General features: G+C 60.2%; 1 protein-coding gene across 1 annotated transcript; it reads right to left on the bottom strand.

Moving 5' to 3' along the window:
• Positions 1-20,904: 20,904 nt before the first annotated feature.
• LOC137445528 (uncharacterized) lies at positions 20,905-22,372 on the bottom strand. The gene is made up of 2 exons (XM_068147375.1): positions 21,826-22,372; positions 20,905-21,704 (listed from the first exon to the last, which is right to left on the bottom strand). Exons 1-2 carry the CDS (start codon positions 22,370-22,372, stop codon positions 20,905-20,907), a joined length of 1,347 nt encoding a protein of 448 aa, XP_068003476.1.
• Between the last annotated feature and the right edge of the window lie 1,560 nt (positions 22,373-23,932).

The following is a 23,932-nucleotide window of genomic DNA, read 5'->3' on the forward strand; positions in this document are numbered from 1 at the left end:
GGCCAGGGAAGTAAGGGAGCAAAGGAGCCAGGGAGCAGGGAAGTAAGGGTGCAGGGAAGCCAGGGAGCAGGGAAGCAAGAACAGAACAGAACAGAACAGAACAGAACAGAATAGAATAGAATAGAATAGAATAGAATAGAATAGAATAGAATAGAATAGAATAGAATAGAATAGAATAGAATAGAATAGAATAGAATAGAATAGAATTAACCAGGTTGGAAAAGACCTTCGAGATCATCAAGTCCAGCCTATCACCCAACATCATCTACAAGGGAACAGGGAGGTCAGGGAACAGGGAAGCCAGGGAGCTAGAATAGAACAGAATAGAATAGAATAGAATAGAATAGAATAGAACAGAACAGAACAGAACAGAACAGAACAGAACAGAACAGAACAGAACAGAACAGAATTAACCAGGGTGGAAAAGACCTTCGAGATCATCAAGTCCAGCCTATCACCCAACACCACAGTATCATAGTATCATTCAGGGTTGGAAGGGACCACAAGGATCATCTAGTTCCAACCCCCCTGCCATGGGCAGGGACACAGGGAACAGGGAAGCAGGGAAGCAGGGAAGCCAGGGAGCAGGAAAGTAGGGGAGCAGGGAAGCTAGGGAGTAGGAAAGTAAGGGAGCCCGGAAGCCAGAGAACAGACATCCCCCACGCCCCCTCAAAAGGCGCTGACTGTGGCCCTTGGGCTGCCTTGGAGCCCCTGCAGCCGAGAGCCAGCTGGGTTTCGCGGGGGCAGGGCGGCGCTGGGCGCTGGGGCTGCGGTGCGCGGCCGCGGCGGCTGCCGGCGCTTCCCCACCACACATGTTCCCTCGTAAACCCCCGGCTCCGCTTATCTCAAAGGGCACATCCGACAATTAGCTTATCTGCTGTGAAAGTGAGGAACGGCTTTGGTTATCTGCTTGGCTTCCGCAGGCCTGGGAGGGGCGGGGGGGGAGGAACCCAACAGAACAGCAACCCAAAGCAGAGCCCGCTGCGAGGGCGAGAGGCACAGCCGCAGCCTCCTGTAAATAAAGTGCCTGCGCTGCCGGCGTGTCGCAGACGGGCTCCATGTGCTGGGGCTTGGGGGTGGGAGGGGGGCTGGCCTCTGCTTTAAGGACGCTCGGTGCTGCCTTCCCCACAAGCCTGCCCTGCCTGCAAGCTGCTGCCGCCGCTGCCAGCTCTGCCAAGGCGGCGCAGGCTGGGTGGCAATTGTGTGCGGGGTGGGTTGCAGCCTCCGGTGAAATCTGGGGGGGGGGGAGGGGAAGGAGGAAATTTCGGCTGGAGAGCAACGGCTCTTTCCAAGAACGGGGATCAAGGCAAAGAAAGCATTTGTCCTTATTTTTGTTTGAAAATTCGGCCTTTTGAAGCCATTTGGCAAGTGGGGAGGGAGGAGAGGCTGAGCTCCTTTGCCTTGTGTCCCTGGAATGTGCCCAAATTTGACCGGGCTGGGACACTTTATTTGGGAAAAAATGTGGTCAGCACAAGCTGGGTGCAGGAGCAGCTCCGGGCGCAGGTTTGGCTCCTCCCAGCTCTTGGGCCAAGCAGCTGCCAAAAGCAAACAGGCCACCTGCGTCCCAGGCTCGGAGGGGAGGCACTGCAGGCTGTGAGGCATGGTGGAGCTCCTGGCTGTGCTTCCAAGAAAAACTCTCTGCCCCCGGCAGAGGGGTTGCACTGGGTGATCTTGCCAGGTCTTTCCCGACCCCTAACCTTCTGTGGGTCTCTGAGAAGGTGTCCAGAGAAGGGCAACAAAGCTGGGGAGGGGTCTGGAGCACAGCCCTGTGAGGAGAGGCTGAGGGAGCTGGGGTTGCTTAGCCTGGAGAAGAGGAGGCTCAGGGGAGACCTTCTTGCTCTCTGCAACTCCCTGAAGGGAGGTTGTAGCCAGCTGGGGGTTGGGCTCTGCTCCCAGGCAGCCAGCAGCAGAACAAGAGGACACAGTCTCAAGCTGTGCCAGGGGAGGTTTAGGCTGGAGGTGAGGAGAAAGTTCTTCCCAGACAGAGAGATTGGCCACTGGAATGTGCTGTCCAGGGAGGTGGTGGAGTCCCCATCCCTGGAGGTGTTCAAAAAAGGCTTGGATGTGGCACTTGCAGCCATGGGTTAGCTGTCAGGAGGTGCTGGGTGATAGGTTGGACTTGGTGATCTCTGAGGTCTTTTCCAACCTTATTGATTCCATGGTTTATGAACAGCTGAGGTGGAGGTCTGGGGACACCGGCAGCAGGTTCCCAGGGGACACCTCTGGTAGTCCAGGCTGCCTGCTCCAGGCTGGAGGGCTCTCCTCCTGCCAGGGGGATCTTGGCTGACCCAGCTCTTCACAGAGCTTCTTCTGCCCAAGAGCTGCCTCTTCCCTTGCCCCAAACACACACTGCTGAGGATACTGACTGCTCTTTGAAGTCCTCGTGGTGCCAGCAGAAGAGTGAAGTCCTCCACACTCTTATCCACAGCCAAGGCACCCTGAGACGGTGCTCCTAATCCCAGTGCCAGGTCAGGAAGCTGTGCCAGGGTAAGGTGATGGTCGTTGCCACACCTGATCTGTTGCTTCCTGTCTGCCAGGGGAAAGAGAAAGCTGCTGCCATCTCCTTGGGCAACTTCCTTCACAGCTTCTAGGTGAGAAGCAAGATGATCTTTAAACCCACAGCAGAGCCCCCAGCTGTCAGGGACTCTGCATCCAGGTGAGCTCCAGCCTCCAGAGCTTGATTTTCAGGTGGGTTTGCTCCCTCCTGTCCTGTTCCCCTGGCAGCAGTGCAGAGCCAAGCACACGGCCGGCCGGCCCTGAGCGGCGCGGGGAGGCTGTCCTCTGTGCAACATCCTCCAGGCCCAAGGGTGTTTCTCCATCCCTGGCCCAGCACATGGCATGCCTCACTTGGAGAGAAAATGAAGAGTTGGTTGAGTTAATTTGCTGCAGATTCTCGTTTGAGGAGCCAGTAACCAAAAAAGCTGGTGGGGTGCCCGACTTCCCTCCCTGCTGGAGACTCGCGGAGACTTTGTGGAGCTCCTTCCTCCTGGAGGCTTTCTGGAGGGTGCCTGGTACCCCATGTGCTGCTCTGAGGAAGGCCTGGGCTGCCTTTGGAAAGGAGCTTCAGCTGGCTCTCCCCTCTCCTGCCTCCTGCTCTCCCCCAAATCCATACAAAGAAAGATCTTGTTTGCAAGCTAAAAACTAGCAATGATTTATATGTTTATAAGCCCCGCTCTGGCTCCATTTGTTTTGGCAAAGCAATTGTTTGCATCTTTGCAGAATTCCTTCACCCAAACCACTCATTAGATATGAATTTCAAAACAGCCAGGGGCAGAGGGTGACTCAGGGGAATTAGCAAATGGCTTCCCAAAGCCTTTTACGTCAAGGCCAGCAGCTTGAATCCAGCCTTTGATGCCAGTGGCCCAGAAGGCTTTGTCATCTCACACTGGGTCAGTGACCAAGAGTCAAGAAGTGCATTGGAAGGCCTTGGTGCTTGCTGGCAGGTGTCTTCCCCATGGGAAACCTCAGCCAGAAAAGATGGGAAGAGAATGGTTCAACCCAGGAGCTCCCTCCAGACAGGGCGGCAGCGGCCGCAGGAGTCAGAGATCTTCCACCACAACCCAGGGGAGAGCTGGGGACTTCTGAAAAGGACACTTGATGAGGGTCAGCCTCCAAGTGGGGAGAAGGGAAGAGTCCCTGACAGCTGGGGGCTCTGCTGTGGGTTTAAAGATCATGAGACTGAACACATCCAAGTGCAGGGTTCTACACCTTGGCCACAAAAGCCCCAGGCAGAGTTACAGGCTGGGGTCAGAGTGGCTGAGAGCTGCCAGGCAGAGAGGGACCTGGGGGTAGTGGTTGGCAGCAGCTGAACACGAGCCAACAGTGTGCCCAGGCAGCCAAGAAGGCCAAGGGCATCCTGGCCTGCATCAGGAAGAGTGTGGCCAGCAGGAGCAGGGAAGTCCTTGTGCCCTGTGCTCAGCACTGCTCAGGCCACCCCTTGAGTCCTGTGTTCACCTCTGGGCTCCTCAGGTTAGGAAAGATGTTGACTTGCTGGAAGGTGTCCAGAGAAGGGCAACAAAGCTGGGGAGGGGTCTGGAGCACAGCCCTGTGAGGAGAGGCTGAGGGAGCTGGGGTTGCTTAGCCTGGAGAAGAGGAGGCTCAGGGGAGACCTTCTTGCTCTCTGCAACTCCCTGCAGGGAGGTTGTAGCCAGGTGGGGGTTGGGCTCTGCTCCCAGGCAGCCAGCACCAGAATAGAAGGACACAGTCTCAAACTGTGCCAGGGGAGGTTTAGGCTGGAGGTGAGGAGAAAGCTCTTCCCAGTCAGAGAGACTGGCCACTGGAATGTGCTGCCCAGGGAGGTGGTGGAGTCCCCATCCCTGGAGGTGTTTAGGAGGAAATTTGATGAGACACGTGGTGCCATGGTTTAGTAGATTAGATGGTGTTGGATGGTAGGTTGGATGCAATGATCTTGAAGGTCTCTTCCAACCTGGTGTATTCTATTCTATCACCTAGAAGCTGTGAAGGAAGTTGCCCATGGAGATGGCAGCAGCTTCCTCTTTCCCCTGGCAGACAGGAAGCAACAGAGCAGCCATTAGGTGTGGCAACGACCATCACCTTACCCTGGCACAGCTTCCTGACCTGGCACTGGGATTAGGAGCACCGTCTCAGGGTGCCTTGGCTGTGGATAAGAGTGTGGAGGACTTTACTCTTCTGCTGGCACCACGAGGACTTCCAAGAGCTGTCAGTATCCTCAGCAGTGTGTGTTTGGGGCAAGGGAAGAGGAAGCTCTTGGGCAGAAGCTCTGTGAGGAGCTGGGTCAGCCAAGATCCCCCTGGCAGGAGGAGAGCCCTCCAGCCTGGAGCAGGCAGCCTGGACTACCAGAGGTGTCCCCTGGGAACCTGCTGCTGGTGTCCCCAGACCTCCACCTCAGCTGTTCATAAATCATGGAATCAACCAGGTTGGAAAAGACCTCAGAGATCACCAAGTCCAACCTATCACCCAGCACCTCCTGACAACTAAACCATGGCTCCAAGTGCCACATCCAAGCCTTTTTTGAACACCTCCAGGGATGGGGACTCCACCACCTCCCTGGGCAGCACATCCCAGTGGCCAATCTCTCTTGCTGGGAAGAACTTTCTCCTCACCTCTGGCCAAAACTTCCCCTGGCACAGCTTGAGACTGTGTCCTCTTGTTCTGGTGCTGGTTGCCTGGAGAAAAGCCCAACCCCCACCTGGCTCCAACCTCCCTTCAGGGAGTTGCAGAGAGCAAGAAGGTCTCCCCTGAGCCTCCTCTTCTTCAGGCTAAGCAACCCCAGCTCCCTCAGCCTCTCCTCTCAGGGCTGTGCTCCAGACCCCTCCCCAGCTTTGTTGCCCTTCTCTGCACACCTCTGGCACTCACAGAGAGTTAGGGGTTGGAAGAGACCTGGCGTGATCACCCAGTGCAACACCTTTGCCAGGGGCAGAGAGGTTTTCCTTGGAAGCACAGCCAGAAGCTCCACCATGCCTCCCCCCCTGCAGTGACACAATCCCTCTCCCCAGGCTCCCCCTGGAAGCTCCCAGTGCCCCCAGGCTCCTGCTCTCCATCCCCGCTCCACCCCGGCCTGCCCTCGCGCCCCTTCCTCCGCGCGCCCGGGCTCGCTGCGAGCCAGCCTTGGCTCCTCGTCTTGTGCAAGCAGAGATGAAAATAAACTCCAGTGAAGGGTCCTCTAACTTTCTCTACTTGAGTGAAAATAAATGTGAGCTGCCCAGCGCCGGCCCTGCTCGCTGTGCAATCTCTTCCAGATATAGTAAAGCGCCGGCGGCCGCTGGTGTTTTTAAACATCCCGAGCTGCTGTATATATTTCCAGGGAGACTCAATAAGCGCTGCAGCTAATTTATCTGCCTCTACTGTAAATATTTTCAGGAGATAGCAGAAAGGATTTCAAACACATGGCTGGGAGGATTGGCACGCGGCGGAGGCTGGGTGGGAAGGAGGTTGTTAACCCTGCGCGGGCTGCCGGCCATCCCGCCTGGCCCCCGGCGGCCGCCCCAGCCTCTCCGCCAGCTCTGCAGCTCGCAGCATCACCGAGGCTGGAAGAGACCTCAAAGATCAGCCAGTCCAACCTCTCGCCACAGAACTCATGGCTAGACCATGGCACCCAGTGCCACGTCCAATCCCCTCTTGAACACCTCCAGCCTGGAGCGGGCAGCCTGGGCTACCAGAGGTGTCCCCTGGGAACCTGTGATGGTGTCCCCAGACCTCCACCTCAGCTGTTCATAGAATCATAGAATCAATAAGGTTGGGAAAGACCTCAGAGAGCATCAAGTCCAACCTATCACCCAACACCTCCTGACAGCTAACCCAGGGCTCCAAGTGCCACATCCAAGCCTTTATTGAACACCTCCAGGGATGGGGACTCCACCACCTCCCTGGGCAGCACATCCCAGTGGCCAATCTCTTGCTGGGAAGAACTTCTTCCTAACATCCAGCCTGAACCTCCCCTGGCGCAGCTTGAGACTGTGTCCTCTTGTTCTGCTGCTGGCTGCCTGGCAGAAGAGCCCAACCCCCTCCTGGCTACAACCTCCCTGCAGGGAGTTGCAGAGAGCAAGAAGGTCTCCCCTGAGCCTCCTCTTCTCCAGGCTAAGCAACCCCAGCTCCCTCAGCCTCTCCTCACAGGGCTGTGCTCCAGACCCCTCCCCAGCTTTGTTGCCCTTCTCTGGACACCTTCCAGCATCTCAACTTCTTTCCTAAACTGAGGAGCCCAGAGCTGGACACAGGACTCAAGGGGTGGCCTGAGCAGTGCTGAGCACAGGGCACAAGGACTTCCCTGCTCCTGCTGGCCACACTCTTCCTGATGCAGGCCAGGATGCCCTTGGCCTTCTTGGCCCCCTGGGCACACTGCTGGCTCATGTTTAGATGGCTGTCAACCAGCATCACCAGCTGGATACTTAGAAGCCTGAAGATGCTTGGTGTGAGCAGAGCATTGAATCACAGAATCAGAGGCTCACTAAGGTTGGAAAAGACCTCTAAGGTCATCAGGTCCAACCTTTCACCCAACACCTCTGTGACCACTGAACTGTGTCCCCAAGTGCCACGGCCACAGGTTTCTGCAACACCTCCAGGCATGGGGACTCCACCACCTCCCTGGGCAGCCTCTTCCCATCTCTGACCACTCTTGCAGCAAAGAAATTTTGCCTCATCTCCAACCTAAACCTCTCCTCATGCAGCTTGCGGCCATTTCCTCTTGTCCTCTTGCCCCACTCTAACCTCCTTCCAGTGAACTGTAGAGAGCAATGAGGTTTCCTCTCAGTCTCCTCTTCTTGAGGCTAAATGATCCCAGCTCCCCCCCAGCCCTGTTCTCCAGACCCTTACCCAGCTTTATTGCCCTTCTCTGGATCTTCACCAGCCCCTCTATGTCCTTCTTATATTATGGTGCCCCAAAATGAGCCCAGTGTTGGAGGTGTGGCCTCACAAGTACCCAGTAGAAGGGAACAGTCCCTGCCCTGCTCCTGCTGCCACCCCATCACTGATTCAGGCCAGGCTGCTGGTGCCCTTCTTGCCCACCTGGGCACTCCCTGGCTCATGTTCAGCTGCTGTCAACCAGCACCCCCTGATCCTTCTCTGACAAGCAGCTCTCCAGCCACTCATCCCCAGGCCTGGAGTGCTGCAAGGGATTGTTCCATGAACAATGCTCTGCCACTTGACCACAAGGTCCTTGCTCTGGGGCCACTGAGAGCACAACTCTGCTGGGCCCCACTGCCTGCAGCTGTGTCTAGGCCCCTCCATCCCTGCCTGCAAGCACAAGACCAACTTTGGGAAGTGTCCTGCAGTCCCAGCAGCCACTCCTTTCAGCAGAGGTTGCAACTCCACAGGAGAAACCAGGGCACCCACTTACTGCTGGGAACTGGGTGAGGAGGCTGAGCAGGGCAGGGGCAGAGATGCTCACCACAGCTTTTGGGGGTGGGAGTCCTCTAGAGGAAGGAGCCTTGGCCCCCCCAGCAACCCATCCCAAGGGCTGTCAGCTGGGATGGGAGACACCCTGGGAGACAGAGGTTTGGGGGAGCAAGGGTGTTGGGGTGCAAGTGTGGGTGGCTCTTCAGGGAGCAGCCACCTGAAGATGCAGAGGTCCCTGTCCATCCTCCACCCAGCCTGGTCCCAGGGGCAGGGCAGGGAGCTGCTGGAACACAGCCCACTCTGTGCCCACAGCCCCACTTCTGGGCACAGTCCTGTGCCACTCCTGAGCCCACCCTTAATGCCATGGGGACTCTGACTTCACTCTGGGGAGAACTGATGCAGGGATGAGTGAGATGGTGTGACCAGCAGGACAAGGGAGGGGATTCTGCCCCTCTGCTCTGCTGAGACCTCACCTAGAGCACTGCAGCCAGCTCTGGGGCCCCCAGCACAAGAAGGACCTGGAGCTGATTGAGAGGGGCCAGAGGAGGCCATGAAAACGATCAGAGGGCTGGAGAAGCTCCCCTGTGGGACAGGCTGGGAGAGCTGGGGCTGTGCAGCCTGAAGAAGGGAAGGCTCCAGGGAGACCTCAGAGCAGCCTTCCAGTACCTGAAGGGGCTCCAGGAGAGCTGGGGAGGGACTTGGGACAAGGGGTTGGAGTGACAGGAGGAGAGACAATGGCTTTGAGCTGGAATATGGGAGATTGAGACTGGAGATGAGGAAGACATTTTTTGCAGTGAGGGTGGGGAGACTCTGGCACAGGCTGCCCAGGGAGGCTGTGGATGTCTCCTCCCTGGAGGTCTTCAAGGCCAGGCTGGATGAGGCCTCGAGCAAGCTGTGCTGGTGGGAGGGGTCCCTGCCCATGGCAGGGGGCTGGAGCTGGATGATCTTTAAGGTCCCTTCCAGCCCAACCCACTCCATGAAGCTTTGATTCATGATATGTTCAGGAACAAGGAGAAGAAGGAGCACTGATGGGGGAGGATGTCCTGGATAGCACCCAGGAGACAAAGGTGCTGCTCCTGCTGCTGTGCAGCTCTGTACAGGCAAGGAGGTGCTGGTGCTGGTGCTGTGCTGCCACCATCCTTGCTGCTGCTTTCTTGTGTGCTCCAAGAAGCATCATTCCTTGCCACACAGCATGGACCTCTCTGGTTGCTCTTCTCCCAGCCCATGCTGCCCTGGTGGAAGGGGTTGGACCAGATGATCCTTAAGGTCCCTTCCAACCCAACCCATTCTGTGATTCTGTGATGAGTTCCAAAGGTCACCTTTGCTTTCCCAGTGCCCTGAACCCCTTCCAGGTGCTTCTGGGCTGGGGTGGGAGGGAGGACAGGGGGGACAGGAAGCTTTCCAGGGGAAAATCTGGGACACCACAGGGTGCTGGGCTGGGGGAGCAGAAATCTTTCATCACTCAGCCAAGGCCTGGTGTCAGCAGGGAGCTGCACAAAAAGCACATTCAATTCAATGCCTGCTATTAAGCAAACCCAGCTCTGTGCACGAACAGCCTGTCCTGAACCCTGGGTCACTGCAGCTGGCCCTGTCACCCCGCCAGGGGCTCTGCCTGCGGTGCCAGGGCCGCTGTGTGCCCTCCCCAGCACCGCCGTGGCCTCCGCCTCACGCTCACCCCCAGCTCCTGCTCCTGCCTGGCTTCTGGGGGGGATTCAGCCAGGGCAGCCTCACCCCTGGGCTGATCTCATTTATCATAGGTTCATAGAATGGTTTGGTTGGAAGGGACCTTCAAAGCTCATCCAGTTCCAACCCCCTGCCATGGGCAGGGACACCTCCCACCAGCCCAGGTTGCTCAGAGCCTCATCCAGCCTGGCCTTGAACACCTCCAGGCAGGAGGCAGCCACAGCCTCCCTGGACAGCCTGTGCCAGTGTCCCCCCACCCTCACTGCAATGAAGGGACATACAAGAAGTTCAATCCTCCCCTCCACAGCATCCCTCCTCTGGAACACACCTTGGCTGGGGGGGTCCTGGAGCCCACTAGGGCTCCTCTGGTCCCATCAGCTGGGTGCTTCCAGCTCACTACACCCTGGTGTTGCCTCGGAGGAGGCAGATTTGGGGTCTCTGTTGGCATGTGAGTAGAGGAAGGGGGCACTAGGGGTCTATAAGAAGGAAGATGGCATTTCCCCAAGTTGCCTGTAGAAGCCCTGGAGCTTTTGGGACTCCTCCCCATAGAACCACAGAATTGTTTTGGCTGGAAAAGGCCTCTAAGCTCATCCAGCCCCACCACCAACCCAGCCCCACCATGGCCACTAAACCATGTCCCCAGGTGCCATGGCCACCCATTTCATGCACACCTCCAGGGATGGGGACTCCACCACCACCTCCCTGGGCAGCCTCTGCCAGTCCCTGACCACTCCCTCCATAAAGTTTTTCCTAGTACCCAACCCAAACCTCCAGCACCTGAGTGCTTGGATCCAGGCTTTTAGTGCAGGCACAGCTCTGACCTGGACCAAACCCCAGAGGTGCTGTTGTCCCTTTAGCTTGTTGCAAAGCATCATGAAGTCCTAGAGAGGACAGTGGTCCCCAGGTGGACCACAGGCTGAGGTTTCACAGGGCAGGAAAGCTGCAATCCCCCCTGGCAGCAGGTAGGCATTGGCTGCATCCTCCTCACGCTTTGCTCCCCATCCTCCTCCCTCCCTGATGTAACTGCAGGCAGAGCAAGGCCTCGAGGTACCTATTGGCTTGGAGCCCACCCCAAAAGCCATAAAGAGGAGATAAAAGCCTTTCAATGCTCAGCCTGTCCAAAGAGACAATAAAAGACAAATGTCTTCCCAGCATTATGTCTCTGCCTTCTCACTTGATTTATGGGGGTTTTCTATATGCCTTCATGGTTTGTGACTCTTCAAGCTGCTTGGCTGCTGTAAAAGGCCCATGGAAGCAGACTGCATCAGCCAGGGCCTGGTTTAGTCCCCAGTCCTCAGCCCAGGCTGGTCCTGCTGCAGGATCCCACCTTGGGGTCTGCAATGGCTTTTGCCCAGGGTCCCCGGGGGGCAGAGCATCATTGTGCTGAGCACCCCAGAGCAGCCCCCACGCTGCCACCGAAGGTGCAGTGAGGGTTTCACAGCCACGAAGAGGAAGAGGAGAGCAAAGAGAGCCCAAATGTTTCCATTCAGCCTCCGGGTGAGCAGCAAAACGTTTGGGAGCTGGATCTGCAAAGAGGATCCAGATGGGAGGAACCGCAGCTGCTCCCCGCGAGCAGAGCCTGGCTGCCTTTGGGGACGTGGGGTGGAAGGTCGGCGGGGGGCAGCCCTGGGGAGGGGTGGGGGGTTGGGGGGGCTGCAGGAGCGGCGAGTGGGAGGCAGCCATCCCCACACAGGCAGGGCGTGCAGATCTGGAGCTAATCAGCCCCGGGACAGGATGCATGTGTGTCTGCTGGGGCAGGGCAGGCAGAGCAATTGCTCTCAATAAAACAATGCTTCCCTCCTCCGCTGCCTTCGGAAGTGAAGCTGTGAGCCTGGACGTCCTCAGCTGACTCTCCTGGTCCTGCTGCCTTCTCCAAGAGGGAGGAACTGATGGAGACGCCGGAATCGGGGCAGGAGCCTGCGTGGTTTTGCATCGCCCGGTGCCCCCAGGGCAAGCTCGCTGCGCTGGTTGCTGGCTGTGGTGCTGGGCAGCTGAACGAGTCTAGGGCTAGGGATTTTCAGGTGCAATCAAACCTGCGAGGTTAGGGAGGGAAGACATCCATCCCTAAGGCCACCTCACATCACTTCGGTCTGCCCAGAGCAGCCTCTGCTGCAGGGAGAGCAGCAGCAGGGCTTGCAGTGTGCCGGGGGGGAGGGGGATCACAGTCGTAGAACCACAGAATGGGTTGGGTTGGAAGGCATCTTAAAGATCATCCAGTTCCAACCCCCTGCCGTGGCCAGGGACATCTTCCACTAGACCATGCTGCTCAAGGCTTCATCCAGCCTGGCCCTGAACACCTCCAGGGAGGGGGCTCTAAGCCAGCATGGAGGTACTGAAGCTGGATGGGCAGCACCTCTGGTCTGTGGCATGGCAATGGTACCTGCTCTGCTCCCAGAGGTGGGAATTGTCCCGGCAGGACTGGGAAAGCCCTTTGGGGCCAGGCAGGGGGGTGGGAGGCGCTAGCTGTGGCTATCCTGGGGGCAGCCAGGGACAACCCTGCTACCCCCTTGCTTCCAGCATCCATGGTGTCCTTGTCCTCACTCCTGGTGGGCAGCGGCAGGCCCGAGAGCAGCACTGTGACCCCTGTGTGAGGACAGCCTGGCCTTGGCCTGCAGCACCTCCGGAAGGGCATGTGTGTCCTGGCATCTCCCCTCACCACACAGCCTGTCCCAGCAGGTTCTGTTGCCACATAGCGTGTCCCAGCAGGTCCCCTGTCCTCACAGCATACCCTGGCAGGTCTTCTCATCACACAGCATTTCCTGGCAGGTCCCCCTGCCCTGCAGCCCAGACCACCACCAGCGATGCCCACAGCAGCATCCCCTCCCCAGTGTCACCCCGTGCCACATTCCATCTTCTGTTCTGCCTGGGGAGAGGCACAAGAGCAGCACCTTTGTGCCCCCTCCCCAAACCTGCAGGCTCCAGCTTCAACTCCTGCAGCTTCAGCTGGTGATTTCAGGTCTCTCCTCCCTGCAGGGCTCCCCCCTACCTCCCCAAGCCCTCCATCGTTGCTCATTCTTAGCAGGGGTTTGCAACAAACGTGAGGGGAGGGGAGGGGAGGGGGGGGACGGGGGGAGGAGAGGACGGGGAGGGGAAAGATTCGGGGGTGCTGGGGGCGTGATGTGGGGGAGCAGAATGTGAGCTGTCCTTAAAGGTCTCTCAAAACGTGTATGTATATATACACACACACACACACACACTCTGGGCTGTAAAGAAAATGAGTCATTTCCAACCGCAGGCGAATGCTTCGCATTCCTGAGCAATGCTGCCCTCTGTTTACTGCCGGCATTGTTCTCAATGAGCTGGAACCCTCAAACGAGCGCTCGCCCCGACCCCATCCTCCGCCCTGGGAAAGCGAGGAGGGGGGAAAGAGAAGGGGGGAAAGCAAGCTGCCGAAGGAAAGCGGCGTCACTCTCCCCGTCCCACGGAACCACAGAATGTTCCGGGGCTGGAAGGGACCTAGGAAGCTCACCCGGTCCAGCCCAACCCAACCCCCCCACTCCCCGCCAGAGCAGGAGCACCTAGAGCACAGCGCCCAGGAAAGCACCCAGGAGGGTTTGGAATAGCTGCAGAGAGGGAGACTCCCCATGCCCCGGTGGAGCTGTGCAAGCAGAGCTGCCAGGGCACAGCCATCGATTTAGAGCAGGACCAGACCCCGTCCCCGCTGCGGGGTGTGGGGCTCACCCTGCTGCTCTCCCCCAGCTATCCCCCCCGCTACCGGAGGAGGTGCTGGCTGTGGAGCAGGCACTCAGACACTTGGGGGTGCTGGTAAAGGCCAGGAAGATTTAAAGCCCAGCCTGGGGCTTCCTCAGCTTGGGTTATCTGGAGCTGGGGCAGGGCTGCAGACCACACAGGCACAGGCTGAAATCATTTTTATTGGTTCCGCAGTGTAACGTTCGGGCAGAGCGTGGGGCTGGGAGCCCTGCCGGGCTGGCAGCCTGCCTGGCACACCCTGGGGCCTGCCCAGGGCTGCCTGAGCAGGGATGTCACCGGGCTGCAGCAGGGACATCCATCAGGCCGCTGGGCTGCAGCAGGGACATCCATCAGGAAGCAGGAGGGATGTGCAGCAGGGGAGCGTGCGTTAAGGGGACATCCATCCAGCTGCAGGAGGGACGTGCAGCAGGGGGACATGGATCAGCAGCTGGGGGAGGGACATGCAGCAGGGGGACATCCATCAGGCCCCGGGAGGGATGTGTGTCAGGGGGACATCCATCAGGCCCCGGGAGGGACATGCATCAGGGGGACATACATCAGGAGGACATCCATCAGGCTGCAGGAGGGGACAAGCATCAGAGGAGCTTGGATCAGGGAGGTGTGCCCCTGGAGGATGTGCTTCAGGGGCATGTTCATTGGGGGAATGTATCTGGGAAATACTTACTGAGCTGCAGGAGAAACATGGATCAGGGGAACATGTATTGAGCTACAGGAGAATATGCATTGGGTTACAGGAGGGGATGTGCATAGAGGAGATGTGCAGTGCAGCAGAACATGCCTGGGGCTGCAGGAGGGAACAGGCATGAAGGAGATGTGCAGTGCAGCAGGACATGCCTGGGGCTGCAGGAGGGGAACATGAATGAAGGAGATGTGCAGTGCAGCAGGACATGCCTGGAGCTGCAGGAGGGAACATGCATGAAGGAGATGTGCAGTGCAGCAGGACATGCCTGGGGCTGCAGGAGGGAACATGCATGAAGGAGATGTGCAGTGCAGCAGGACATGCCTGGGGCTGCAGGAGGGGAACAATGCATAGAGGAGATGTGCAGTGCAGCAGGGCATGCCTGGGGCTGCAGGAGGGAACAGGCATGAAGGAGATGTGCAGTGCAGCAGGACATGCCTGGGGCTGCAGGAGGGAACAGTCATGAAGGAGATGTGCAGTGCAGCAGGACATGCCTGGAGCTGCAGGAGGGAACAGTCATGAAGGAGATGTGCAGTGCAGCAGGACATGCCTGGAGCTGCAGGAGGGAACATGCATGAAGGAGATGTGCAGTGCAGCAGGACATGCCTGGGGCTGCAGGAGGGAACAGGCATGAAGGAGATGTGCAGTGCAGCAGGGCATGCCTGGGGCTGCAGGAGGGAACAGGCATGAAGGAGATGTGCAGTGCAGCAGGACATGCCTGGGGCTGCAGGAGGGAACAGGCATGAAGGAGATGTGCAGTGCAGCAGGACATGCCTGGGGCTGCAGGAGGGAACAGGCATGAAGGAGATGTGCAGTGCAGCAGGGCATGCCTGGAGCTGCAGGAGGGAACAGGCATGAAGGAGATGTGCAGTGCAGCAGGGCATGCCTGGGGCTGCAGGAGGGAACAGGCATGAAGGAGATGTGCAGTGCAGCAGGGCATGCCTGGGGCTGCAGGAGGGAACATGTAGGAAGGAGATGTTCAGTGCTGCAGGGCATGCCTGGAGCTGCAGGAGGGAACATGCATGAAGGAGATGTGCAGTGCAGCAGGGCATGCCTGGGGCTGCAGGAGGGAACATGCATGAAGGAGATGTGCAGTGCAGCAGGGCATGCCTGGGGCTGCAGGAGGGAACATTTGCTGGGCTGCAGAGGGGTTATGCACGGGGTCAATGCATACATCAGGCTGCAGGAGGGCATGCCTTGGGGTTCCCAAGCTAACCAAGGGCTTCCAGGCTGTTGGAGGCCAGGGAGCAGACACCTTGCCCGGCAGGGGACTCCAAGAACCATCGCCTGGTTTTGCCTGCCCAAGCCGTGACCTACTGCCTGAGGGCTGTGAGGGGTAGAGGAATCAGCTGAGCTTCGGGCTGCAGCTACCAGCACCGTGCCCCACAGCGCCTATTGTGATGGCACAGCCGTGCCAGGCAGGGGACATTGCTGCCGAGACGCAGGTCCCCCCTGCGCTGCGGGGACTGCCCCGGGGGCAGCGCTGGGTGCGGGGCTGCCCAAGGCCGGGAGGAGCCGGCTGCCCCCCAGCCGGGGCGAAGGCAGGCAGCGCTGGCAGCGCCCGGTGCCGCCCGCCCCGCGCTCCCGCAGTTAATCATCAGGTTGGGTAATTGAGCGAGTGGCCGAGCGGGCAGCCCGCAGGGACCTGCCTGCAGGTGTGGGGAGAGCCGGAGGGCTGGCGGGCCCTGGCTGGGTGCAGAAAGCTTTTAACTGGAATAGAGTTACAGCCAGGCAGCCCAGCAATGCCAGGGATGCGAGGAATCCCCTGCCTGCTTCAAAAGGACGCTTTCTTTATCGGCTAATTAAAAACCGGGCAGCGGCGGGGGGCAGGGGGGACCGGCCCGCACCTGCGCTGGCAAACACCCGGCCAAGAGCGGGGGGGGAGAGAGGAACCGAGCTGCGAGCGAGGAGGGGGTGAAGGGATTGCAGTGAAGGGCAGCAGCAGAAGAGCAAGGGCTGGGACCAGGCAGCACCTCCAGGACCTCACGGTGTTGCTGCTGCCGGCCCGTGGCGCCAGGCAGCACTAATGCCCACCGTGGTGGTGCAGGGGAAAGAGGCTGTGGTCAGGTCATCCTCATCCTCATGCACCAGCATCCCTCTGCCTGCTAGGCTCTTAAGGAGAGAAGGAGGCTGGAAAGCCTCCATGGTTGATTTATGGGCAGGGTTTAGTGTTAATCCAGAGGGATTCATCGTAGCTGCTCAGCCTGGGACGAGCTGGAGGCACCCTCATGGCTCCTGGGCAGTGCCCTGGCCAAGCCCTGTGCAGCTTGGCTCTTGCTCTTCCTTCCTTCTTCCTTGGTTGTTATTGAATGGGAAGAGTGGTTTAAAGTGGGGGTTTGGGGCAAGACGACTCCTGCAGTGACTCAACCTCAGCAGCAGTGATGCAGCCAACATTTCCAGCAGGAAACAACAAATTTCTTCAGCCTTGGGGCTGGTGGGGGTGAGCCCCCACTTGAGGGCTTGTGCCTCAGGGCTGTCTCCCATCTGGCTCCTCCAGTGTGCAGTGAAAGCTGGGATGGGGACTCCGCATCTCCCACCCTGCCCGGGGAACGCTGGGGATGGAACATCCCTGAGCTCTCCATCCCTCCTTTGGCTGTGGTTGAAACTGGCTGGTCTGCACCACAGAAGGATTATCTCTGACTAACAAGTTGTAGAGCTGGGCAGGGAGACATACCCACACCCACCACAACTGATGGAAGCTCGTGTGCTTTGGGAAGCAAGAGAGAGGAAGGGAGGAAGGGAAGGAGGAAGAAGGGAGGAAGGCAGCAAGGAACCTGGAAAGGAGCCATTGGTAAGCTGTCAGAGCAGTTTGGACCAAGAGCCCAGCACTGGCTTAATGAGATCGTTTCACACCTTTAATTAAGGTGCAGCTCCATGCAGGGAGGAGGCTGTGGGCACTGCAACACCCCAGAGGAGCTGGGGGATGGAGGAGCAGGGCTGGTGTCTGCAGCTGTGCTGGATGGCTTCAGCCCGGGGGAAAGGGATGGAGCTGTCACTGAGGGTGTGGAAGGAACCTCAGAGGGGTTGCTCAGGTGTAGGGGACTGTTGCATCCTACCTCTGCACTGCCATGCAGGGATGAACAGCCCCCAGGAGGGCAGAAGGTCTCCAGATGCCAGGGGGATGTTGGTGGCAGCTGGTTGAGGCTAGGCTGGAAGGTGTTCCACATGCAGAGCCTCAGGTTCCCCCAGTTCTGCTGCTCAGGCTGGGGAATGGGAGGAGTGCTGGGAGACTGCAATGGAGGAGCCAAAATCCATCTGGGTGGGGTGGGTCTGGGTCTCCTGACATCCTGCCCCCTTCCCCAAAACAGGGCCTGAGGTCCCCAAAGGTTCTGCTGCCCTTCCACTCTGCAGGTGGCAGGGTTGGCTGCCATCCCACGACACCAGCAGCAAGGATGGATGTGTCCTGCCAGTCACAGAGCCCAGCACCGTGCCCAGGTCAAGTCCCTGGCAGGACTTACCCCCATGGGTCACATTCTGCACCACAGTCCAGCCGCAGGCTGTGCCTAACCCTTGCAGGGTCAGCGCTGGATGGGACACAGGGTGGATGGATGCTGAAGCAGCAGCATATGCTGGGCAGTGCCTGGAGTTGTGCCTGGAGCCCCTGAGAGCCAACCTGTTCCTGCCAGAGCAGAGGGGCTCCTGTGCAGCCCCTGAGCCCGGGGCTGCTGCCAGGGTGTCCCCACTGCCCCGTCCTGGCCCTGTGCCCACCCGCCCAGCCCTGCCAGCATATGGGAAAGGCACAGTCCCCTGGGCATGGGGGGTGGCAGGGGAAGGCCAGGGACAAGGACAGCTGAACCTTGAGCTTCAAGTGCCTGGCTCTATGGCTCCTGGCTTGGCCCCGCCTGGCAGCCGGGCTCCGTGTGGAGCCATGCCAGGGGACAACAAATGCCCTTCCAGGCCCTCAGGTAGGGCAGCAGGATGGGAGGGTGGAGGAGCAGGGGTTGGGGGGCTGAGAGGGAGAAAAGGACACCCTAAAGCCCACCCAAGGGGAGGACTTCTCCATGCCTGCTGCAGCAGGTCCTGGGATAGGGTGAAAGCTCAAACCTGGGCATAGCGGGGCTAAAGGCTCCCCCCGACCCCCCTGTGCCCTCAGGATAGGCACACAGGGACCCCTCTCCTTCCATGCCCCTCTTTGGGGAGTGGTGGGAAGCAGTGCTCAGCCTTGGCAGCAGCAGCACAGCAGCATGGCAGAGACATGGCAGGGACGTGGCAGGGACATATGGTCCTGGCCACGCTGCAGCCCAGCAGGAGCTGCAGCCAGGAGGAGGCTGGAGCTGTGTGACAGGGAGGGAGCCAGAGCAGAGCCTCAGCCCTCAAGTGCTGGGACTGGTGGTGTTGGGACTCTGCAGGTCTGAGCCTGCACCTTGGTCCAGTCTGCAGAGCTGTGCCGTGCTGGATGCTCCCAGCCCAGGTGCCCAGGGCAGCAGGGGGGCAAGCAGCCTCACAGCACCCCTGCCTCTCTCCCTGGAGGGGATGCCCACGCTGTGTAATGTCACCTGAGCCACTGCCACCTCCTGACACAGTCCCCATGCTCCTTGGATGTGCAGGGAAGAGCTTTGCAAGGCCTGTGGCTGTAGCAGGATGGACCTGTGCCAGCGGGAGCTGCTGGTAGCTGGGCACCTGCCCGCATCACCTCCTGCCTGGCAGGATCTGGGATGTGTTTCCAAACTGGAAGCTATTTTAATCCCCAGTTCTGGTGGAGGCAGAGCAGCTCTCAGTTTTCCAGGACATCTCCCCTTTGCCAGTGGCCCTGGCGTGGCCCTGTCCCCCGCCCACCATCCCGCGGTGGGATTGGAGCCAGTTCCCTGTCCCCTGCCAGCTCTCCCCTGGGACAACATACTGCTGCTGCCCGGTGCCAGGAGCGGCCCAGCCCCCACTTTGCATGGCAAACACAGGCGAGAGTGTGCCCAGAGCTGCCGTGCCAGCCCCAGCCCCGCGCACCTGCTTGGGCCCTGCAGCCCTGGCACATGTGCGAGCCGCCCGGGCACCTCCTGGCACCCCGCCGGCAGCCTGCTGGTGGCAAGGCTGGGCCTGCCCTTCCCAGAGATGTCCCCGAGCCTCAGGTGACAAACGCTAAAGGAACATCTCAGGCAGGGGGCGTGGAGCCCAGCAGCTGCTGGAGCAGCCTGCAGCGAGCGCAGAGCCTGGCCGGATGCTCAGCGTGGGAAGGTTTCCTTGGCTGCTCCTGGACACAGGCTCCGCAGGGAGGGCACAGGGCCAGAGCTTGGGGTGAGAGTCATGGAATGGGTTGGGTTGGAAGGGACATTAAAGATCATCCAGCTCCAAGCCCCTGCCATGGGCAGGGACCCCTCCCACCAGCACAGCTTGCTCAGGGCCTCATCCAGCCTGGGCCTGAACACCTCCAGGCAGGAGGCAGCCACAGCCTCCCTGGGCAGCCTGTGCCAGAGTCTCCCCAGCCTCACTGCAAAGAATTTCTTCCTCCTCTCCACTCTCAGTCTCCTCTCTCCCAGCTCAAAGCCGTTGTCCCTGGGCCTGGCACTCCCAGCCCTTGCCCCAAGTCCCTCCCCAGCTCTCCTGGAGCCCTTCAGCTACTGGGAGGCTGCTCTGAGGTCTGCCTGCAGCCTTCTCTTCTCCAGGCTGCACAGCCCCAGCTCCCTCAGCCTGTCCCCACAGGGGAGGTTCTGCAGCTCTTTGATCACCTTATGAATGCCAGGGCTGCTTAACACATCCCTCTCCTGCAGCCTCGGTGCCAGTAGCAGGCTGGCACAGGCAGCTTGTGGTGCTGCTGACTGCTCTGCTCAGCTCCTGCTCAGGTCCCATGTGCTGAATCATGTCCCTGCTCAGCACCATGGGGCTTTCCCCACTCAAGGATGCACTCATGCCCGCTCCATCATTCTCAGTGCTCATCAGTGCAGCTTCCCCCAGCACCATCCTGCTCCCGTTGCTGCCTGCAGCCTGGCCTGGTGCCTCCACCTCAGACACCTGGGACACAGCTGAGCAGGACCCCTGCTGCTTGTTGCAGCACAGGGAGGTGCTCCCCAGCCTGAGCTGCAGCTCCATGAGGGTCTTCAGCTGCTCCAGGGGAACTGTGAGAAGTTAAGCTGCCCCAGGGGAGCTTAACCCCGAGGGGGGGGGGGGGGGGTGTGGGTTGTGGGGCTGGGGTGGGGAGGTGTGGGGAGGAGTGGTAGAAGGGAGGAGGGGAGAGTTTCCCCTCCTAATTTCAATAAACTAAATGAAAGAGGTGGAAAATTGGTATTTCATGCAAAACTTGGTGAAGGTTAAACCACTTCCAGATGCTGTCTCAGAAGGTTTTGCTCCCACCCGATCTGCTGCAGATAAAGCTGTAGGCGCCCCAGCCAGATATTGTGTTACCTGCCAGGGGCTTTCCAGGCAGCAGTTCATGCCCTGCTGTCCTGAAAAGGGGACAGGAGGGACCCAGCAGTGTCCCTGGTGCTGCAAACCCACCCTGGACCGCTCTGAGCATCCTTTGGTACAGGCAAGGCAAGGCAGGGGGTTGAGGTGGCAGCCCCTTGGGGCACCAGACAGTGGGCAGCTGCCAACACGGGGCACCCCCTGCACCCCTGTGGCCATACCCCTTGCACCAAGCCCTTTCCAGAAGGACCATTCCTGGCTTCTCTCTCTCCTCCCAGCCTGATCTGCTCCCATCCCTGGGGGTTCTGCTCCACAGCCCATCGGCCCTGCAGTGCCTGGCATCCCGCAGGGGTTGGCTTCTCCATAGCCCTGGATGTTGAAGATCGGAAGCTGCCTTGGCCCCGGCTCCAGGTGCCATCCTGTCCCTGCAGCCCTGAGCCCTGCTGATGGCTTGTGCCAGCCCCAGCACCTCTGAGGTGGGGCTCGGTGCCACGTGTGGCACAGGGCAGGTTTCAGGCTGGGGAAACTGAGGCAGAGCCAGGCCAAGGCTGGAGGAGGAGCTGCAGCAGCTCTTGGGCTGACGCTCTGCTCCAAGCCTGCCTGTGCTGAGGAATTTGGGCTCCTGCTGCTGAGCTGCAGCTCTGGGGTGGGCCAGCAGCAGGTCAGGCAGCAGGGCCAGCAGTGGGTCAGACATTGGGGTGGGCAGTGGGGTAGGACACTGGGGTGGACAGTGGGTCAGACACTGGGGTGGGCAGTGAGTAGGACAGTGGGGTGGGCAGTGGGTCAGACACAGGGGTGGGCAGTAGGTCAGACACTGGGGTGGGCAGTGAGTAGGACACTGGGGTGGGCAGTGGGTCAGACACTGGGGTGGGCAGTGAGTAGGACACTGGGATGGGCAGTGGGTCAGACACTGGGGTGGGCAGCAGGTCAGACACTGGGGTGGGCAGTGGGTAGGACACAGGGGTGGGCAGTGAGTAGGATATTGGGGTGGGCAGTGAGTCAGACACTGGGGTGGGCAGTGAGTAGGACACTGGGGTGGGCAGTGGGTCAGACACCATTGTGGGCAGTGAGTAGGACAGTGGGGTGGGCAGTGGGTCAGACACTGGGGTGGGCAGTGAGTAGGACACTGGGGTGGGCAGCAGGTCAGACACTGGGGTGGGCAGCAGGTCAGACACTGGGGTGGGCAGTGAGTAGGACACTGGGGTGGGCAGCAGGTCAGACACTGGGGTGGGCAGTGAGTAGGACACTGGGGTGGGCAGCAGGTCAGACACTGGGGTGGGCAGTGAGTAGGACAGTGGGGTGGACAGCAGGTCAGACACTGGGGTGGGCAGTGGGTCAGACACAGGGGTGGGCAGTGAGTAGGACACTGGGGTGGGCAGTGGGTAGGACACTGGGGCGGGCAGTGAGTAGGACACTGGGGTGGGCAGCAGGTCAGACACTGGGGTGGGCAGCAGGTCAGACACTGGGGTGGGCAGTGAGTAGGACACTGGGGTGGGCAGTGGGTCAGACACTGGGGTGGGCAGCAGGTCAGACACTGGGGTGGGCAGTGGGTAGGACACTGGGGTGGGCAGTGGGTCAGACACTGGGGTGGGCAGCAGGTCAGACACTGGGATGGGCAGTGGGGTAGGACACTGGGGTGGGCAGTGGGTCAGACACTGGGGTGGGCAGTGAGTAGGACACTGGGGTGGGCAGTGGGTCAGACACAGGGGTGGGCAGTGGGTCAGACACTGGGGTGGGCAGTAGGTCAGACACTGGGGTGGGCAGTGGGTCAGACACTGGGGTGGGCAGTGAGTAGGACACTGGGGTGGGCAGTGGGTCAGACACTGGGGTGGGCAGTGAGTAGGACACTGGGGTGGGCAGCAGGTCAGACACTGGGGTGGGCAGTGGGTCAGACACTGGGGTGGGCAGTGAGTAGGACAGTGGGGTGGGCAGCAGGTCAGACACTGGGGTGGGCAGTGAGTAGGACAGTGGGGTGGGCAGTGGGTCAGACACTGGGGTGGGCAGTGGGTCAGACACAGGGGTGGGTAGTGAGTGGGACACTGGGGTGGGCAGTGGGTCAGACACCGGGGTGGGCAGCAGGTCAGACACTGGGGTGGGCAGCAGGTCTGGCAGCAGGCCGGGCAGCGGGTCCAGCAGCAGGTCCAGCCGGGGCATAGCTGGCATTCCTGCCCCTGCAGTCCCCTTCCTGCCCCCCCGGCGGGCCCTGCGCCCCCGCAGCCGCTCGGCCCCCCGCTTGTTTTCTTAGCAGGCGGCTCCCGCTCGCCGAGCCCAGCCATTTCCTGCCGGCTGCGCGCATTCCTCTGCCCCAGCGCAGGTCCCTGCCGCCGCCTAACCACCTTGCTGCTGGATGCTGCCTGCACCGTGTCCCCCATCCCCCGCCCCCTGCCTCAGTTTCCCCAGCTGGGACGCTCAGGCTGCCCCTAGGAAGCAGAGCAAAGCCTGCGGGGATGCGGAACGTGGACTGCGGGGCTTCGCGCGGCCCTGCTGCGCTTTGGGAGTGCTGAAAGAGTTGATGCCCGTCCCCGTCTGCGGTGCTGGGGTGCTGGTCGAGCACCTATGGGGAGGGAGTGACCTGGAGGAGGCGCCGGGGAGAGTCCGGCCAGCCCTCGCCTGGGCTTCAGCTCGGGGACCCTGCTGGCAGTGCTGACGGCACCGGGACTGCTCTAGGGCTCGCTGAGAAAGGGTAATCCTGGGGTCTCCCTGCCTGCTGTGAGCAGAATGGGCAACGTGAGGCCATGCTGGGCACTCCCCTGCCCCTGCTCGAGGGTATGCCTCTGGTGGGCTCTCCCCCTCGATGAGCTGGGAAACCAAAAAGGCAGCAGAGAGGTAGTGGGACAGGGACCTGAGATGCCCAGGGACAGTCCTGGTGGCAGTGGGGGGGACAGTCCTGGTGGCAGTGGGTAGACAGTCACATCGCTCCAAGGTGCTGAGCCCAGCACCGGTGGAGCTGCTGGGAGGGGCAGGAAGGGAAGTGGTGGAGCAGAGCCCATCAGGTCCACCTCGGAGAGCCTCTCCTTGGCTGTCTGAAGGACCACAGCACAGGGGCCAGGTGCAGAGGACCGTAGCTGGTGTGATGTGACGTGGTGAGGGCTCTGAGCCAGAGGGACCCCCGCCCCTGGGGCTGGTGCAGCTGGCAGAGGGGGCCAGGCGGCGGGTGGGCAGGGGTGGTGAGCCTGGCACGGGGAGGAGGAATGCTGGACGTGCCCTTCCCACCCACCGTGCGTGCTGCCAGCCCTCCTACCCACCCGTGGCCTGAAAGGAGAGGAAGAAAGCCTTGTCCCACCCGTCAGGAAACCTCAGAGCAGGGCCAATGTTTTCCAAAGGATTTTTCCTCCTCTCCCCTTGAAGGCTTCTGCCAATAGCTTCTGACCTTTCCCAAACAAACGCAGCCCACGCGCGCCGCCTTTGATCCCGCGCTCCCAGCCCTCTCCCTGCTGACTTGGCCCACCCCAGGCCTGAGCCAGCCCTGCCAACGCCTTCCTGGGGGCTCAGCCCCCCCCTCTGCTCACCTGGTTCTCATTACCTCGGCCAGCCCCAGCCCCACAGCCCTGCTGTGGCCGCCTGAGCCTGCACGTCCCTTGCCCCAGCTGCCCACGTTCTGGTCCCCCGCTCGCAGCAGGTACCCAGCCCCACTGCCCTGGGCTGTGAGAGCAGGGATGCCCCGGGAGGTTTCATGAAGGATGTTGCTGGTTTTGGCACTGTCCCCCTGCTCCA

This window comes from Melanerpes formicivorus, unplaced genomic scaffold (assembly GCF_026170545.1).
Source record: "Melanerpes formicivorus ecotype bairdi unplaced genomic scaffold, bMelFor1.0.p_v2 SCAF_14, whole genome shotgun sequence".
In the NCBI taxonomy this organism is placed as follows: domain Eukaryota; kingdom Metazoa; phylum Chordata; class Aves; order Piciformes; family Picidae; genus Melanerpes; species Melanerpes formicivorus.